This window comes from Grammomys surdaster, unplaced genomic scaffold (assembly GCF_004785775.1).
Source record: "Grammomys surdaster isolate TR1022 unplaced genomic scaffold, NIH_TR_1.0 126313, whole genome shotgun sequence".
NCBI lineage: Eukaryota > Metazoa > Chordata > Mammalia > Rodentia > Muridae > Grammomys > Grammomys surdaster.
The window spans coordinates 3,489,848-3,509,952 of NW_021621113.1; the positions used below are offsets into that span (position 1 = coordinate 3,489,848).

The window sequence follows — 20,105 nt, forward strand, 5'->3', positions numbered from 1 at the left end:
TGCTACCCCAAGATACTGTTAAACTTCTCTTCAGTCCCAACTCCAGCTTGGTTCTCACAGACACTGGTGATCAGAACTACTGTTCATGCTCCGAGAGTGGTCTATTTGCCCCCAGCAAACCTCCCTTCTCTCTCCAATCTCATCACGCCATCTTCTGCACTACATTCTGGAAGAGAGAGAAAACTTTCACTGGCTTCCTATTAGTTTTAAAGTTAAAAACTTCAACTTCCTGCAAATCTTCATGACCTCAGGGTTCATCCCGTAACATACTCACGCCAAGCTCTCTCTCAGCACACCGGCTCTTTGTGTCTCAGTTATCTTTCCAACTGATAGGGCACTGCACATGCTGTTCTGTGCAGAACGTTCTCCCTTCCTCTCTTCCCTAATTAGAACTGTCCCATCAAATAGGAACAGCTCAGACATCTTTTCCTCTGAAAAGCCTTCAAGCTTATATCAGTAACTCATAGCATGAGGCACTGCTCTTCCGATCAACTGGTGAGATTTAACACATTCCCCATACCTGAGGTAGGGGACCACGTTTCTTCAGAATGACCTCCAACGCACTGCACAGTAAATATCATTTGGACCACTTTCGAGAAGGCCTGGTACAAAAGCATGAATATTCGACTTCTCAACTAAATTGTACTTTGGAAGGACCATCTGATACTTTCCTCATCACTGGCTGTCTCGGGGACATAAATTAAAGGCCTTTAAAAAGACGGCTAAATCAGTAACAAAAACTAACTCCACCGCCTCAGCCAAGTCCGGCACTGAAGCCTGGAGGTCGGGAGTGCCTGGAGTCGGGCCAGTAGAGAGTTGGACGCAGAACCGGCATCCTGCAGAACAGGTGTCAAGGGACAGCGGCCTGATGGTTCGAGTCCTGCAGCCAGAGATACCAAAGCTCCGTTCCAGTCTACCAAGGGACTTCTCTTTCCGGGGACACCCCCTGACACCCCTCGCTGCCAAGGCTGATAGTTAAAAATGGCAGGCTCAGGCCTAGCACCGACTCGCACCTTACAGACTGGAACAGCCACCCGCCTGACTCCCCACACACTCACTCGGCGTTGGCTCCTAGCAGGACAGCCGCTTCATCGCTAGGAACGCTGAAGAAGCTCCGCTCGTTCTCACCCACAATGCACTGCGCGCCTGAGGGGGCGGAGAAGAACGCCAGTTCCGCGCTCCAATCCCAGAGTTGCGTTCTCATGACGTCAGCACAACCTGACCAATCGCAAGAGTGGATTCAGAGGGCGTTGCAGATGGAAATGTTGGAAGCCAATTGGTTGTTCCTCTCCGGAAGTTCTGGAGGAAGAACTCATTTGGAACCAATTGCACGCCACCTGCGGTCGGCGGCGCGGTTAGTGGTGGCGCTGAGGAGAGTGGCTGCCGCCATGATCGAGCAGCAGAAGCGCAAGGGCCCGGAGCTACCGCTCGTTCCCGTCAAGCGGCCGCGACATGAGTTGCTGTTGGGAGCGGCAGGGTCTGGGCCCGGAGCCGGACAGCAGCAGGCGACTCCCGGGGCATTGCTGCAGGCGGTAAGTGGGGAGGCATCCCGCTTTCGGCCCTCCTCCCGTCTTCCTACGGATGGTATTGGCTCTAGGGGAACCTGAAGTTAAAATAGGCCTCTGTAAAGGTGCCTATTCTGTGTGTTTCATACGTGTTTCCCTGTTAGACGTCCGTTTTCAGCTCTTTAGTGGCATTGAATCATTTAAAACTTTGGCCTCAAAATCAAGACCCAAGCTTCCGAATCCTTCAAGGATTTAGCATAAAAGAAACGTGCAGGAAAGTTTGCAGAGTGGATGAATGAATGGATAAATGAATGAATGAGAGGGGAAGCAATGGAAATGAATGATAGTGGCTCACTTTGCTGCCTGGTACAACCTTTTTCTCTTTCTGAGTTTATAACAGTAATTATGATCATTGGTTCTTGGATGTTTTGCGAGTGACATTTCCGATAATCTTGGTAACAGACTGGAAGGAGATGTTGTTTTGCAAACGGGGAAAGCAAACTTTTTTTGAATCAGAGTTCATGCTCCCAACTACATGTCTTGTAAATAGTGCTCACACTCACCATGCTATATTAGGTTCACATGAGGAAATAGATCTATCACCTGCCCCAACTCTTTAACCAAATCCTTCAAGTGAACAAGTGGGGGGGGGGGGGGCTGTAGTTCCAGTTTTCCGGAAGACTGACAAGAAAAACTTGAGGGAAGGAATTGGAAGCCAACCTGTACAACACAGAAAGATCTTGTGTCCTCTTCCCTCCCCCTCCCCCCAAAAAAGCTGGATACACACATTGATAATCTTCAGTCAAGACGCTGGGGCCGGGAGATCCAGGGCTTTAAGTCAGTGTAGGCTATTATTATGGCAAATCCTGTTGAAAGAAAGAAAAGAGAACTGTGTGACCATGATCTTTACCATCTAGTTAAAACCACTTTTATGTCATCTGGCATCCCTGCAGGAAGAGCTTAGTATTTCTGGTTTTGTCTTTGAATCAAGGGTCGGTTATTAATCCAGTAGCCAAGGGAATCATGGAAATATTAAGTCATATGGTGTGCTCTGCTGAAAACATTGAGTTGGCTTTCTATTGTGAGTTTAAAAAAAAATCAAAATCTCTGTAATAATTCCCCTCCTTGCTCATCTACCAGTTTTCTGGCATATCATTTGGCTCAAGACACCAACATATATGTTCTTACTTTTTCTTTGGTGTATTTGCTGGAATGTTCTCCTAAATGCCCACATGGTCAACTGTTGGCTCTTTCAAATACTTGCTCGGATAACAGGTTTTCAGTGGGGCTTCCTGACCACTGTATTTTAAGTTGGAGTGTCCTGTATTCTGGAACCCGTATTGTTTCTTCCCATGGCACACAACACTGGGAGTTTTACTTAGCTCTGTTTGCCTTTCTCTCACTTTCCACTAGAATGCAAGGTCTATTGTTTTGCTGAGTGCTGTTTTCTCCAGTGCCTAGCTATATTAGGCTTATTTATTTGTGTGTGTGTGTGTGTGTGTGTGTGTGTGTGTGTGTGTGTGTGTGTTTCATGTGGGGAGGGAGAGGCGGGGAGAACTCAGTAGCCACAAAAAGATGTTGGATCCTCTGAACCTTAAGTTACAGCCCTTGAAAACTGTACATTGTGGATGCTGAGAACTGAACTCAGGTCCTTTAGAAGATCAGTAAGTGCTCTCAACCACTGAACCATCTCTTTAGCCAACGTGTAACTTTTTTTTTTAATATATATATTGGATGAGTATGATCATGGTACATTATTTGCATTTATGGATATTTCCTAATGAAACCCATTACTTTGTATAGTTAGTGCATTATGATAAAAAATAAGTATGCTGGAATCTGCCAAAGAGATTTCAGGATTATTGGTAGTACACTTGTTCTTATTTGATGAGTAAGATTGCCTAGGCTTAGTCTCCAAGACCATAATGAAATCTACTTTGCTAAGCCTGGCACAGTAATACACACTTGTAATAGCAGTACTTAGGAGGACTGAAAATTATTAAGACCAGCCTGGTCTACAGATTAAGACCCTGCTCGTTCCCCCAAAGTCTATTTTGTATAATAAGCCATACCACGCAAGGTTTTTCAAAGACTGTCTGGGTGAACTGGAGACAGGAAAATGGTGACTGACTTTAAGAATGTTCCTGTACTCCCAGAGCTTCATCTCTTTGGGGGAAAAAAAGGTGAGGTCGTGATGGGCTTCGACAGAGTGCCTTGGAGCCAATGGAAAAAGACAAAATAAGGCAAGGGCCCTTGTGAAAGATATCTTTCTATGTTAAGATCCTGGGGCATAAGTAAATTCAGCGTGATCAAGCAGTCAGAAGTCGGCTGTGGAGCAAGCACATTGGGCATATGCTGGACTGTCCAAGGGGTTTTCCAGAGAGTTCTGTGAGCAGAGGTGCTATGTCCCGACCCAGATGAGATGTGCTGCCCCCACTTTGCTTTGCCGTGGACAGTGAGTGGCTGCCTCACACTTGTCTTTGGTTTAGGGACCGCCAAGGTGTTCTTCCCTTCAAGCTCCAATCATGCTGCTCTCAGGACACGAAGGGGAAGTGTACTGCTGCAAGTTTCACCCCAATGGATCCACCCTGGCTTCTGCAGGATTTGACCGGCTCATACGTAAGGCACAAGTTTTGAACTGGAGTCACTTTGCTCTCTGCTAATAATGATCCCTTAAATCTGAGTGCCATAGAAGGCATCAGACATCAGTCTAACATGACAAGTGAGGCCATAGTTAGGCTAAAGCAGGAGTTAAGATGCTGAGCACCCGGCCTGGTGCACCCTTAGGGCCACGTAGTAAATAAAAGGAAGGAGGCGTACTAATTGGAAAGTGGGTTGCTTTGGTTGGAGTTACATTTTCTTTTTTGCTCTCTTTCTCTCTCCTCTCTCTTTCCCTCCCTCCCCTCCTCCATTCTCCTTCTGTCATGCTCATGTAGCCCAGGCTAACCTTAAACTGTCTATGAAGTGAGAATGACTTTGGAATTTCTAATCCTCCACCTCTGCCTCCCAAGTGTTGGAATTACAGGCCCATGCTACCAAGAGCAGCTATATATTTTTTTTAAAGATTTATTTATTTATTTATTTTATATGAGTACACTGCATCTGTCTTCAGACACACACTAGAAGAATGCATCAGATCCCATTACAGATGGTTGCGAGCCACCATGTGGTTGCTGGGAATTTTACTCAGAACCTCTGGAGGAGAAGTCAGTGTTCTTAACCGCTGAGCCATCTCTCCAGCCCTAAAAGTATATATATATTTTTATAGAGACAACTCTTGAGCTGATTTACCAAGAGCATCAGTTTGGCTTTAATGGGTGGTTCTCTGAGTTCAAGGCCAGCCTGGTCTACAGAGGGAGTTCCAGAATAGCCAGGACTACAAAGAGAAACCCCATCTCAAACAAAACAAAACGAAAACACAGACTGAAGTGATGGCTCAGCAGTTAAGAGCGCTGGCTGCTCTTTCAGAGGACCTGAGTTCAGTTCCCAGCACCCACATGGCAGCTCACAACTGTCTGTAACTCCTCTTCCAGGGGATCTGACACCTTCACACAGACTTATGTGCAGTCAAATCACCAATATACATAAAATAAAAATCAACTATTTATAAAACAAAAGAACAACAACAAAGACCACTTGATGCTCTTCTAGAGGACCTGAGTTCAGTTCCCAGCACCTGACATCATAACTCTCTGTAACACAGTTCCAGGGCATCCAGTGTTCTCTTCTGACCTCTGAGGCTGTGAATACACACACAGTTGATTACCACAGCTATGTTCTGACTGCCCCTCCACTTCCATACACATCAATAAATAATAAATATTTTAAAGAATAGATAGAAATGAAGCGGAGGTACAACAGCCCAACGATCTCCTCTTCTCAAACTCAAATTCAGAGCATATAAGAAAAGGTACCAGTTTTTTTAAAAGTAGTGCAGATAGTGCTCTTGGAGAGGGCCCAAATTTACTTCCCACTAGCTACATGGTGGCTCATATCCATCTGTAAGTCCAGGTCCAGGGAATCCAACTCCCTCTTTTGGCCTTCATAGTTGTCAGGCATGCATGTGGTGCATATACATACTCGCAAGGAAAATACCTAAAAATAAGTAAAGCTTGTCTAATAAGGCTGAGAAAACAGCTCAGTCAGTTAGGACCTGAGTTCAATTTTCAGAACTCGTATAAAGCCAGGTAAGGTAGCGTGTGCTTGTACTCTTGACTCTGGGAAGGTGGATAGGTAGATCTGGGGCCAGCCTAGTCAACTTGGCGAGTTCCTGACCTTGAGAAATCTATCTCCAAAAGAAAGATGGATGGTACCTGATGAACAGCACCAAAAGTTGTCCTCTGGCTTCCGTGCCCATGCACTTGTTTGCCTGACACTTGTGTGCATGCACACACAGAGGTTGTGTTGTCAGGAAAACTGATCTAATTGGCAAACCAGTGTTGTTCCATGAGTGTGTAATTTCAAAAAGACTTTGGGTTTTTCCAAGTAATGTTTTTCTGGCTGATGATGGCTTTTTGTTTGTTCCCAACAGTATTGTGGAATGTCTATGGAGACTGTGACAACTATGCTACATTGAAGGGACACAGTGGAGCAGTGATGGAGCTGCATTATAACACAGACGGCAGGTGAGTGAGCGGCCCGCATATGAAGTGACAGCCGCTTCCCACAGTACTGCTTAGCATCCTCTGCCCGTCAGCCCTGAGCTCTGTCTCTTGGGAGACATTCTCAGAAACTGGTACGTCTTTGCAGGGCATAGTGTTGTAATCCTGTAATGTCAGACTGAGAAAGCTGAAGCAGGAGAATCACAGTTTTATGGTCCACATGGGCGATGTCATGTACAATCAAGAGCACATCATCCTTTTCTCCTAATCCGCCAGTACTCAGACCAGTTTGTTTTATGAGACACAAAACAAATGTAATTTGAAATTAGCTCTTTACATTTTTATTGCCTGGTATAATAGCACATGTCAGCTCTCAGGAGGCAACGGCAGGTAGATCTCTGAGTTCGAGGCCAGCTTGATCTACATAGTTTCATGGCAGCTAGAGCTACATTTTATCTCTGTGTGTGTGTGTGCGCGCGCGTGTGTGTGTGTGTGTGTGTGTGTGTGTGTGTGTGTGTGTGGTGTTTCTGTGAGAGGGCTTCATGTATAGAGGTCAAGACGGCTTTGTGGAGCTAGTTTTCTTTGTTTGCCTTTATGTGTGTTCTAGGAATCAAACTGGCAAATGCCTCCATCTGATAAGAGATTCAGAGGGCTGAAATTAGCTGTTTTCATCATGAAAGTAATAAACTATGTTTAAAAAAATTAAATTAAAAAAAAAGCAAATAGATGGGAAAATTCTCCATTTTACCTGTCCAAAGATAATTACTGTTTATATTATACATTTTTCCAAAGTCCTATTCTACCAAAATTGAGTTTTGACATACTCATTAGATGTGTGTGTGGGTGCGTGTAAGAATCGTTGTGGAGGTTAGCAGCCAATTTGGGGCCATTGGTTCTTATTTTCTACAATGTGGGGCACAGAGATGAGACTTGGTAGTAGGTACCTTTACCTCTGAGACATCTCATCAACCCATAATCTTTCTTTTCTTCCTTCCTTCCTTCCTTTTCTTTTTTTCTTTAATTTTTATTTATACTTGTTCATAGCCCTGTATTCCAAGATAGACATTATACTAGTAGCATGTGGTGGCATTTTGGAGGTAGAGTGTGTCTGCGCCTGTATGTGCGTGCCTACGCACATTTAAGGACTGAGAACATCAGGGTCCTGTTTTACTGCTCTGTACATTAGTCTCTTGAGACAGGTTCTCTCACTGACTCTAGAACTAAACTGGTGAGCAGCAAGCCCCAGTGATGCTCTCCTCTCTGCCCTGACAAAGAGCTAGGGTTGCAGGTATGCATGGCTGTGCCCAGTGTTAAATACTTCATGTAAGAGGGCATTGTATCCGTATATATCACAAAGAAGAAAAAGATGAATTGATAAAATTGCTATATTATTTGTATGGTATGGGTCAGCCTGATGCAGAATCTAGAAGGTGAATAAGATGGCTGAAGGCAGGATGAGGCACCCTGTGCTCATGAACTAAATTATGCATTTAGGTGTTTGCCCTACTTGTATGTCTGTGCACCACATGCATGCAGTACTGTGGAGGCCAAAAGAGGCATCAGTTTCCTTGGAACTAGAGTTACAACCAGTTTTGGGTCGTTTTGTGTGGGTTGGGAAACAAACTCAGGTCCTCTGGAAGTGGCCAGTGCACTTGACCACTGAGTCGTCTCCACTCTCTGTTGTTTGTCTTACTTTGTGTTCTCTTTCTAGCATGCTCTTCTCAGCATCGACAGATAAAACTGTGGCAGTGTGGGATAGTGAAACAGGAGAGAGAGTGAAGAGGTTAAAGGGGCATACTTCCTTTGTGAACTCCTGTTATCCAGCCAGGCGGGGCCCCCAACTTGTCTGCACTGGCAGTGACGATGGAACAGTTAAGGTAGGTATTATCTCCCTTCATCTCTTGATCTTGCACCCCCTCTGTCCCCTCGCTCCTTCCCCATTCTCTTCCCCCTCTCTCCACGTGCTCATGGATGTGCTCTACTTATCTCTCTCTCCCTCCCTCCCTCCCTCCCTCCCTCCCTCCCTCCCTCCCTCCCTCCCTCTCTCCCTCCCCCTTTCCCCCTCCCTTTTTCCCTCTGCCTTTCTCTGTCTCTACTACCCTCTTAACTCCTCATGCCCTGAATAACTCTATTCTATACAAAGGTGGGTATTATCTTTCTGTGTCACTGTTTAAGGTGACATAATGTGATCTCTATCCTGTCCTCCTGCCGATATTCCAAAGCACACTTAAAATTTTCCTAATTAAAATAATACTCTACAGAATTCTATAGAATATATTGCTATTTGGAGTCAAATAGCTGTGTGGATTTGACTCATGGCTCAGCGGTGAACTGTGTGACTCTGAGCAGTCCACTCTCCAAGCCTTACTTCCTTAGTCTTTTTAGTTTGTTGGGATTTTCTTGTTTGTTTTAGGTTTTGTTATTGTTCTTGTTTATTTGTTTTTGTTTGTGGTTTCTTTTGGAGACAGGGTTTCTCTGTGTAGTCTTTGTAGGCTGTCCTAGAACTCACTCTGTAGACCAGACCGGCCTCATGCCTCACCACTGCCTTGTGCACTTTGTTTACCCTTTGAACTCTGATAGTAATACAAGTGTCTTACAAGGTTGTTGGGAAATTACAGATATCTAAAAAAAGGTCAGCAAATGATCTCAGTCACCTACGATGGGAATTTGCAAATCATTTAATTAGATGATTCCCAAACTGTGATTGTTAGGATCACCTGAAGAACCTACTAAACATACCCAGAGTAGAACTGGTGTACTAGCCAATCTTGGCTATGTAATGAGACGGTCTCAAAAGACAGATAACAATAAATCACTCAGAGTAGTGGTTAAAGTCAGAATGGTCATCCTGAGCTGCCTAGCAAGACTGTCTCAAGAAAAAGAACTAAATAAGTGAATAGCAAGTAAGTAAAACTAATCAGAACCTGGTTCAGTGAGTCTAAAATGGTCATGAAAATATTTAAAATGTTACTCCACTGAGATTTTAGAACCCACTCATCTTAGGCAGCATGCTCATTTTACAGATGAAGAAAATGAGCCCTAGAAATAGGAAGGGGAAAAACAACAATCAAGTTAACTCAAGGCATGATGCTTCATAATAGCAACTGTGTCATGGGTTTCACTGTGACACTTTCATACATGTATCTCCTGATACCATGTTTATACACCACACACACACACACACACACACACACACACAAAATTTCTCCTTCTCTGACTGCCATATCCTGGCTTTTTCATTTTTTTTAGAGATACACTTATTTTATGTGTATGAATGCGTTGTCTGCATGTTTCTACGTGTACAACATACACACCTAGCCCTCCATAAGAATAGTAAGTTGTTGTGAGATGGCTTGACCGTCAGGAGTGTTTGGCTGTTCTTGCACAGGACCTAGGTTTGATTCCCGCATGATGGGTCAGAGCCTCTGTGACTCCAGTTCTAGGAGATTAGGTGCCTTCTTCTGACCTCTGCTGACACTTGACAATCTCAACAGGTTGTCCAGTTCAGCCCTGAACACCTTCTGTAGCCCAGGCTAGCCTTGAAGTAGTTGAGACCATAGGCCATAGCGTTTCTATTGCTGGGATAAAACACCATGACCAAAAGCATGCCCTTTGTCCTCATGTCTGTGTATATAAGTTTCTGTGTGTGTGTGTGTGTGTGTGTCTGTGTGTGTCTGTGTGTGTCTGTGTGTGCCATGTCCATGCCTTATATCCTCAGAGACCAGAAGACATTGGATCCCCTGTGACTGGAATTATAAATGGTTGTGAACCACCATGTGGGTGCAGGGACTCAAACCCAGGTCCTCCTCAATAGCAAACAGTGCTCTTAACTGCTGAGCCATCTCCCCAGCCCCATCAAAGCAATATTTTATAATTCGGGTAATACCTCATATCACTTAAAGATAACTGTTCTTTGCATAGTGTTTTATTTTGAATTTATTTGAAGGCATCAGTCGAAGTTTTTTCTTATAGGCATGGTTTTTTGTGATAGGGTCTCACTATATGGTAAGGAGGTCAGATCAGCATGAGAGGAGGGCCCTCATAGGACAACCAAAGTGGGGAAGGCAAAGAGTCGAAGAGAAAATGGGAAACCAGCTACATGCACGGAGGCAGATCAAATATGTAAAAATATTTAGAGTCACAAGAAGATAATCCCACTCTGAAGAAAATGGTGTTTTGGAACAAAAAAAGGGGGAGAGAAAATTAAAGCAGGTCTTGTAGTACCGTGTTCAAACACGATCAGTGCGAATTCTCATTTCCTTTATAAGTAGACAGTCTAAGTTGAGTTCTTATTTGAGAATAAACATTTTGGATAAGAGACAGTATTCTCTAGAGGGGCCAGGATGTGAACTCCCAGTCTGCTGGGGAATGACTGTGAGGCTGGGGAGATAGTGCGGGCGGTGTGGATCTCGCCACACACAAAGCCCTCGGTTTGATCCCCAGCATTGCATGAACTATGTGTGGTGCACACTGTAATCCCAGCTACTTGGCAAATTTGAGGCCAGCCTGGGATGTACTCGACATTTTTTGAAAAAAACAAACAAAAAGGATGTAAATCTGTGGGTGTCCAGGCATCTATATTCTGAAGTAAATACAATGCTCAGCTTTAGAAGATGCCTTGGGAGCAACAAGAGTCTACGCGGCCTCCTGACAGTTACCCAGGACCTCGAGCATTTGAAGACGTGCTCTGTGCTGAACCACTGAGTCCTAGCTTCATGACTTGGTCTTTTTTATTTGTTTATTTTTTGTTTTTGTTTTTCAAGACAGTGTTTCTCTCTATTTCTCTGGCTGTTCTAGAACTTGCTCTGTAGACCAGACTGGCCTTAAACTCACAGAAGCCTGCCTCTGCTGTGGTTAAAGGTGTGATTAATCCCTGAGTGCTGGGATTAAAGGTGATCAGGATCACCACCAACCTGGCTTGTTTGTTTGTTTGTTTGTTTAATTCATGTCTTGGTCTTTAAATACCATTTGCCAATAAACAAAACTTGGGCTCTTAGATTAGACCTGGTTAGGGAAAGTGCTTTAAGATGAGCCTAGGGGCTGGAGAGATGACTGTTGTCAAAGGCTAGCCTCATAGCCAAAATAGAAGATGAGCCTAGAACATCTTGTACAAACATTTCTAGGCAAGTACTGCAACTGAATGTTACTAGTAATGAGGCAGAACTGTGAGCCGTTTGCTAATACATGATAAAGATACGTTACCATTTCTGTGATATCTCCACCGAAGATGACAAGTCTTCAGTCTCACCAAAGCAACACCAAACAAATCCAAATGCAGAGAGAAAGATTTCTGTGGTCTTCGAAAGTGCTGGGGACACAAAATTCAAGGAAAATCTGAGGCGGGTTGGGGGTGGGGGGACCATGACAAATTTAACACATAATTCCAAACTGACTTTGGCGTCTTTTAAAAAGGAGGTCAAGAGGCAGGAGGATAATGGTTAAACTTGAATGGTGTTTGAGAACTATGGTAAATTTAATTTCTTCATTTTGATGGCATATTGAGGTTAAGTAGGAAACATCTTTGGGACAAGCACTAAGGGTGTGTTCAGGAGGATAGGGCATTAGGTCAGCAACTTGCTCTAAAATGATAACATTTTTTACAACTTTTTGGTAAGTTTGTGATTATTTCAAAAATTTTTAATTTTTTAAATCAAACTTTGTAAGTGGCTACCATACCTTTTATGTTAAAGACAGATTGGTACCAGGCGTTGGGCCACACTCCTATAATCCCAGAAACAGGAGGCTGAGGCAAGAAAATGGTGAGTTTCACACTAGCCTGGGCTACTAGGGAATCCCTGCCTCAGAGAAGGGGTGGGGAGGCTGAGGGGCAAGGATTATTTTGATCTGCATAAAGATTATCCGTTGAGGCAAAAACTGAAGAAAGGTTGGTCACTTGTGGGAACTGAATTCTCAAGGAGTCTGGACTTTTCTGGAGGATTATTCAGCTGATGTTCATAGGAAAAGAAGGAAGCACTGTCTCTTTTCTATGAATTTTTTTCATTTTTAAGATAAACTTAAATTCACCCCTGAAATCTTATACAATAAAGAACAAGTCTGGAAGTTTGGGGCTGTGACTCAGTGTAGAGGCCTTGCCTAGCATGCACAGGGGCCTGGGTTCAGTGCCTAGTGTTTAAATGAAGTAAATCAAAATTAAAGTGACTGATACCCAAACATTTCATCATTTCCCAAGAAAGCCCAGCCCTGTTAAAGAAGTCCCTCCTATTTCTGTCCTGTATTCAGCCCTTGGCAACTGCCGGTGGGTCTAATTTGCTTGCTCCAGGTGTTTGCCACAACTAAAATGAGACAAGCTACAATCTTGGTGTTGGGGCTAGATAGTGGATTTGAGGCCGGCCTTGGCTGTGTGTCTGTGCAGTGTGAGCTATGATAGCTGTGCACAATGACCTGTAATAGCTGTACCTTTGGATTCTAATGACTGAGTTTATTAAATATGGAACAAGCAAACATAAAAGAACAAACAGTAAGTAGCAAAACATCCTCGAATCAGTTTGTAATGGCCATCAGAGACCTGAGGTGGCCTGCCTGAGAAAGAGACAAAGGGAACTGTTGAATCCAAGCTCACACGAACGCCCAGCAGAGATGGACTGGTGGTGTTGAGGCACTCTGCTGGAGTTCACACTGAGCGTTCTCCCATGGCTGAGCTCCTGGCTTCTGGTTCCCACTACGGGCATTTTTATATCATGGGATAATCAGTAGTGACCCCTGTTGGCATTGGTTACCTTCTTGATGTTCTCAAGGGCACAGGGCCAGTCCCTCCCCTTAGCTGCTTGCTGTCTCCATCTCCCCATTACAGAGCCAGCTTGACCCAGGATGGGGGTTTGGAAGAGACAACAGAAGACTCCTCTGCTCCTGGAGTCTACTTAGGTCAAACACACTGCAGTGTACCAATGTAATTTACATGACAGCTACATGGTACAACAGACAATATGTTTTCAGGGCTGAGGAAATGTGTTTTTTGTGCAAGCATGGGACTAGAGCTCAGATACCCACCTCAGAGTGAGAAGGATGCTGAGGCTGATGGCCAACTGTAACCAGTGCACTGGCAAGGAGACAGGGAATCCATGGAACAAGCTGGCTTGCCAGATTAGCTGAAATGACAAGCTTCAGGCTTAGAGACCCCACCTCAGTGTGTGAGGTGGAGAGGTGCCCAGTCTCCGTGTTCGGCTTCCACAAGCATGTGCATAAGTGTTTGTGCATTACACATACAAGAACATGCATCACAGATCCACACTACAAACCTGTCTGCAGACAGTTTTCACAGCTAAATGTGATCATGCCACATTTACTGGGAGTGGGGAGCAGAAAGATGAGGAATTCTTGGCTTGTTTTTGTTTTTGGTTTTTTTGAGGCAGAATCCTACCGTGTACAGAATCCTCATCTCAGAACCATTGTTCCTCCTGTCTAAGCCTCTTGGGTGCTGGGATTAGAGGTGTATGTGGGGAGACTGAGTCTGCGCTGTGTGGCCAGGCTGACCTCTGAGTTCAAGTGACTGTACCGTGTACTATAGTGCCTGGCACTTTTTGTTGTGTTTGGTTAGTTGATTAGAGTCAAGACAGACTTATTGTGTGGTCTAGACTGGCTTGAAACTGGCAGCACTCTGCTTCCCTCAGCCTCTGCAGTGCTGAACTACAGTCATCAGCACTGTCCTGTCTGCTTTTCCTGACATAGGGCTTCTCTGAGTAACCCTGGCTATCCTGGAACTCAGATCTGCCTGCCTCTTCCTCCACAAGCCTTCAGTGCTGGGATTAAAGGCATGCTAGCCTGGGTTATGGGTTGAGTTCCAGGTTAGCCAAAGCTCCATAGTGAGACCCTGTCCCAAAAAACAAAAAAAAAAAAACTAAAATAAAATCATAATCGTCGTATCTTTTTTGTTAGGGTTTTGTTTCTTGCTTTTGTTTTTTTGTTTGTTTTGATTTTTTTGAGGCAGGGTCTCTATGTAGCCCCAGCTGTCCTGGAATTCACAATGTAGACCAGGCTGGCCTCAACACAGAGTCCTGCCTGCCTCTGCAGTGTACTACCATGCCAGAGTAACTGATTTTATTTGCATTTCTTTTATAAACTGTGGTGTTGAGCTTTTCATGTTTTTTGACGTTGGTTGTTGTTATTTTGGTTTTTGGGGCTTTTTTGTCCTGCCTAGTTTTCTGTCAGCTTGACACAGCTAGAGTCATTTGGAAAGGGGGACTTGGTTGAGAAAATGTCCTTGGGAAGTCTGCCTGTAGGCAAGCCTGTGGGATATTTCCTTGATTGATGATGAGTTCTTGCCTCCAGATTACTGCGCTGCTTGAGATCCTACCCTGACTTTCCTCACTGATGGACCACTACCTGGAAATGTAAACTGACATGAACCTCTGCAGGTTGCTTTTGGCTGTGGTGTTTTATCATAGCAAAAAAAAACCCTGACTAAGGCAGTTCTTTTGTTTAGAGGCAAGGCCTTAGGTAGGCCACCCAGACCCCACCTTGCATAACTTCTCTTCCTGCCTCCACCTCCTCAGGATGTGCATGCCTGACCATTCATATAGGTGAAAGCCACAGGTCAACTTTCAGGCTTTCTCACCTACTCTTTGAGACAGTCTCTCATTGAACCTGGAGTTCATCTGTTGAGCAAGGGTAGCCGACCGCAAGCCTCGTGATCCTGCTCCATCTCCCCAGTGCTAGACACTACCATGCTAGCTTGCTCATGGTGTTGGGGTAGATCTGAACCAGGTGCTCGTGGATCTAGCAAACACTTCTTCAACTGAGCCATCTCCCTAGCCTTTTTTAATTTTTCACCTGTTTGTTTATTGGGGGAGGTGGACATGCATGTGGAGGCAGAAAACAACTTGGAGGACTCAGTTCTCTCCTGCCATGTGGGTCACAAGGATCAAACGCAGGGCTCAGGCTTGCCAACACGCAGCTTTACCCACTGAGTAGTTACCTTATAGCCCTCTTGGGGTCTTTGACTCTACCCTAGCTGACCTAGAACTTGCTCTGTGGTCTTATTGGTCCATATCCCATATCTTGTTTATTCCATGTTTACTGGTACTAAAGACACAGGCCACAGCTTGGCTCAGAGTCTTGTTAAAGTGTGAATAAACAATGTGCACCATTTGTTAATTTGCTGTTTGTATTGTGTGTGTGGTATTTGCATATATGTGTCTCAAAATTAAGGTGGAGACCAGTAAAGGACTTGAGTAACATGCATCCATACAGACATGTCCATTCAGACACAGACACACACAAGCACACATGCACTTGCACGTGTTTTTTTTTATGTTTTTTTCTTTCCAAGCTTTGGGAGGTTTTTGTTTTGTTTTGTTTTGTTTTGTTTTTTTGGTTTTTTGAGACAGGGTTTCTCTGTGTAGTTCTGGCTGTTCTGGAACTCACTCTGTAGACCAGGCTGGCTTCGAACTCAGAAATCCACCTGTCTCTGCCTCCCAAGTGCTGGGATTAAAGGTGTGCACCACCACCGCCTGGCACTTTGGGAGGTTTTTGAAGAGGATTCTTTTTTTGGTTTGATTTGTTGGGTTTTGTTTTTTTTTTTTAATTCAGGCGTTTAAACAGGCTGCTGTGTGGCCTAGAGAGCCTCAAACTCTTGAGCTTGAGCGGTTGGCTTGGCTCAGCCTTTCAGAAGCTGAGGACATAGGTGCACATTGTGTATTCACACTGTAACAAAAGACTCTGAGCTAGGCTGTGGCATGGGTCTTTGGTACCAGTTACTTGGGAGGCTGAGAATAGAGATAGAAATCCTCGAGGCCAGGAGTTTGGGGCCCTGTTCAGCAGCAAGATCTTGTCTTTAGAGAGACAGAGCGTCTGAAAATATTACTAAAATGACTAGTTCCACCAGCCTTCCATTGTGTGAGGAACTTCATGGGCTACTCTTGTTTCATAATGAAAGCACTGGAGATGTAGTGAGATCAGGACACCTTGCTAAGTCAGGTATCCTGATTGAGTGCAGAGAACAGTTTATAAGCTTAGCTGAACACAGTACAGTTCTCTTTCTTGAGCAAGCAGGTGGTAGAGTTTGGGCATCATCTAGGTCTTATTTGTCCCTGACACTTGTTTATGTGGCTTGTCTTTATGTTTTTACATACTGGTTTTGTTTGTTTAAGGTTTATTTATTTTTGTTTTATGTGTATAGGTGTATTGTCTGCATGTCTGTCTGCACCACTTGCATGTCTGATGCCTTTGGAGGCCAGAAGAGGGAGTTAGATCCTTTGGAACTGGCTGCCATGTGGGTGCTGGGAATCATACTTGGGTCCTCTGAAAGAGCAGCCAGTGTTCTTAATCACTGAGCTGTCTCTCCAGCCCATAGTCTGTTTACTTGAAAGTTTGTCAGACATGTGGCCTTGTAGGCAAGCTTGACTGTTGAGTAATTTGCTGCTCTAGTTTGGGTGGGAAGGGGGTAGCTTGGTGGGCTTTGGTTTCAGATGGGGAAGAACTGAACTGCTGAGCATTAGCAAGGCTCTAGTATTTTCTGCTCATCAGAAGCTGGGTGGAGGGGTGTGCTGTGGTTGCCCTGAGGATGGTGTTACTGATGGTGCCTGTTTTCTGCTTCAGCTTTGGGACATCCGGAAGAAAGCAGCTATCCAGACATTTCAGAACACATACCAGGTGTTAGCTGTGACCTTCAATGACACAAGCGATCAGATTATCTCTGGTGGAATAGACAATGATATCAAGGTATATTTGTTTATATTTATCTTTTACCTATATATCAGAAGCTAGTCTTTTTTAAATGTTGATATTATGGGGGTGGCACTTAATGCCAACTAAAAAACGTTTACTCTCTTTTCACCCTGTTCTAATCCCAAGTAAAGGTGACATGTAATAAGTAAAGGTGACATGTAATAAGTAAATGCTACCAAGGGTCAGGTGATTGATGGGAAGTGTGAAATCCTTAGGTAGAGGGGAACTGTGAAAAACTTAAGTGTATGGCCAGGCCTGGTGGCACACTCATTCCTTTTAACATCAGCACTCAGGAATCAGAGGTAAATGGATCTCTATGAGTTCAAATCCAGCCTGGTATATAGTGAGTTCCAGGATATTTGAAGTTACATAGGGAGACTTTGTCTTAAAAAAAGAAGAGAAGAGAATACAGAGTGTATTCATTCCCTGACTAGACATTGTTTATTCATTTTAAACTACACTTAATTTTGTATGCAAAGGGCAGAGAACAATTTGCATACAGTTCTTCTGCCCTGAGGGTCCTAGGGATAAAACTCAAACTGTCAGATGTGGTAGCAGGTTCTTGCCTGCTGAGCTATCTCACCCCACTAAAGACTTTGAACATTGTTTTGAGCTCTTTGGTCTAATGACGGGGTTGGTTAGTCTGTGACTGTCTACCCTCATCCTTTAGTGTGGCTCTCTTTGACACTTGGAAAGGACTTTTCCTAAGCTTGTCTAAGAAGAGACAACTTAAAAGACATCGGAGAAAGGCCATGGAGCAGTTGGTGGTATCACTCGGGCTTGCTTACAAGCAGTTGTCTTGGATTCTAGCCCCAGTCCCACCATTTTCTAGTGTTGTGATTGTCACCTGGTCTTCAGCTCCTTTAAGCCTCAGTTTCCTTGGTGAGCAGTGGCGATGACCCAGTGTCCCCCATGGGGTTGTGAGGTTCAGCAGAGTCCTAGACAACTGCAAGTGCCAGTTGACAAGCAATTCTGGGGCTGCCGTTCTCTGTGAGGAGCTTGGAGATTGTCTTGTCCCCTCATCCCTGTCTCCTTTGCTTTTACAACACGTACCCACACACGCATCTTCTGTAGCCCGGGCTGCAGGTCTAAGTCAAGCTTTCCCTGTAGCTGAGGATGACCGTTCCTGCTCCTCCTACAGCCATGATGGAATGCTGAGAAAAAAATCGATGGTTGGAGCTGCAGTTCAGAGGGTAGAATACTTCCATGGCGTGCACACAGCCCTGAACTTTATCTCCAGCCTCAAGTAAAATGGGAGAAATGAGGCCTGCCAGTAATCCAAGCATTTGGGAGGTAGATGCAAGATCAGAGGTCACCCTTCAACATCGTGTTGCTGTCACCCTGTGGATTGTACCTTCACAGCAATACTTCATGAAGAAGGTTGATTGTGTGGTGATGGTGCAGGTGATGGTGATGATGACATTGTCTCTAGTATGTGAAGAGTAGACAGACAGACAGAACCCAGAGTATGGACCCACAGTCATACTGAAATTTATAAAAAGCACCTTGAAGAGTTTTCAGTACCATTTAAGTTCTTCCTTCCTTTTCATTCTTCAATTCCTTGTCCCCTGTGTCTCTAATAGCATGACCTCTGCTACTGTGGGTCTATAGCTGCAATTCTTTGCAAGGTCACCTGTGACAATTAGTCAGTTAATATTGTCCCCTTGGCAGGAGGGTCTAGAATCTCCTGGGAGTCTAGTCTCTGGGCATGCCTGTAAGGGATTGATATTGATCACTGGAACGTGGGGTACCATTCCCTGGGTCTTGGACGCACGTAAAGAAGCTAGCTGAGCACCAGCATTCCTTGCTCTCTGCTTCCTAACTGTGAACAAGGTGTGACCAGTTAACTCATGCCCCTCATACCAGAACTCCTCACTGGGAGCATACCCTCAGGCCATGAGCCAGATTAGCCCTTCTGTAAGTTGCTTTTGTCCTGTTAGTTTTACCAAGCAGCAGAGAAGTAGCTAAGACATGACCTGCCAACCACTCCAGAGGCAGGGGACCTAAATTCAGTCCCTAGCAGTCATGTGGTGAAAGGAGAGAACTGACTCCTGCAAGCTGACCTCTCACCTCCACTATTGTGAGCGCACTCTACAAATACATAAATACATACATGTGGAAAGACACATGTGATACTAATTTAGTATGTATTTATTTTATGTTAATGTTTAGGCTGGAGAGATGGCTCAGTGGTTAAGAACACTGGCTGGTCTTCCAGAGGTCCTGAGTTCAATTCCCACCAACCACCTGGTGGCTCACAACCATCTCTAATGAGATCCAGTGCCCTCTTCTGGCCTGCAGGTATACATGCAGGCAGAATGCAATACACATCATTTAAAAGATGTTAATGCTTGCATGATGGTGGCTCACATCTATCCTCTGTAGTGCTAGACTAGGGAGGCTAGGGCAAGAGGGTCCCAAGCTTGAGAGCAGCCTGGGCAACATAATAAGACTTTATCTCCAAAAGAAAACAAAACACTGCTGCTGGTCTGTGAGCCATAGTGTAGTATAGTCCTGAGGTCGGCCTGGTTATTGTGTAGGAGTTTCCTATCTTCTCAGAAGACAGTATGTTAGACCTTCTTGTAGGGAGGGTTCTCTGAAGAGAGTAAGTCCTAGCCATTGAATGTTGATATATGCCAGTTTTGCTCTGAAATTTGAACTTATCTCAGATAAGAAGAATGCACAAATATAGTCTAAGAAGATTGCATTTAAATTTAGCTCTGTATCCTTCCTGTGTTTCTGGAACGCGTCCTGATTCTCATAGCTATGCAGTCTGATCTTTCTAAGCTATGTTTTCTGCTTTGAGGTTCACAGTAAATCTGTAGTTCTGGCTGGCCTTGAACTCCTAGCTAGTCCTCTGCCGCTGCTTCCCGATGCAGAGATTAAGGTGTGCGCCACCATGCCCCGCTTGTTTTGTTTGGGAGGCAGGTTCTCAAACTTGTCTCCTCCGACCTATACCTTCTGAGTGCTTGCACTGTAGGCATATATTTAAACACTCGCAGTGGGTTTGTGCGTGCATGTGTGTGTATATACTTCCTCAGGAGGCAGAAGAGGGTGTCTGAGCTCTTGGAGCTAAGTTAACTCGTAGCTGCCAGCCCCAATGTATGTCCTGGAAAATGCATTGGGGTGCTATCGAGCAGTACACGCTCTTAATCGCTGAGCCGCCTCCAGCCCCACTAGTTAGACTTTTTACATCACACATGCATTACCCACCTCCTTTCTGAGAAAAAGTAAGTGCCTCGCTTTAAGGGATGTCAGTTATTTTATTCATTTAGAAAAATTACATGGCAGTATTAAGTGAAGTTTTTTATAATAC

The 20,105-nt window shown here is 44.5% G+C and overlaps 2 protein-coding genes across 4 annotated transcripts in view; one reads left to right on the forward strand and one right to left on the reverse strand.

The window, feature by feature from the left end:
• Zcchc17 (zinc finger CCHC-type containing 17) overlaps nt 1–1,133 on the reverse strand; it is a 40,847-nt gene extending 39,714 nt beyond the window's left edge. The window contains exon 1 of one of the 3 annotated variants that reach the window (XM_028759704.1): nt 1,059–1,133. The gene's annotated coding sequence lies outside the window, so the exon portion shown is untranslated. The remainder of the gene's footprint in view (nt 1–1,058) is intronic. The other 2 variants (XM_028759705.1, XM_028759706.1) reach the window with 2 other exon arrangements.
• A 189-nt stretch (nt 1,134–1,322) lies between these two features.
• Nucleotides 1,323–20,105, forward strand: part of Snrnp40 (small nuclear ribonucleoprotein U5 subunit 40) — a 29,596-nt gene continuing 10,813 nt past the window's right edge. The window contains exons 1-5 of the mRNA XM_028759741.1: nt 1,323–1,532; nt 3,995–4,124; nt 6,037–6,130; nt 7,818–7,983; nt 16,661–16,783. Coding sequence (XP_028615574.1) covers nt 1,389–1,532; nt 3,995–4,124; nt 6,037–6,130; nt 7,818–7,983; nt 16,661–16,783 — 657 coding nt within the window. The 5' untranslated portion in view covers nt 1,323–1,388. The remainder of the gene's footprint in view (nt 1,533–3,994; nt 4,125–6,036; nt 6,131–7,817; nt 7,984–16,660; nt 16,784–20,105) is intronic.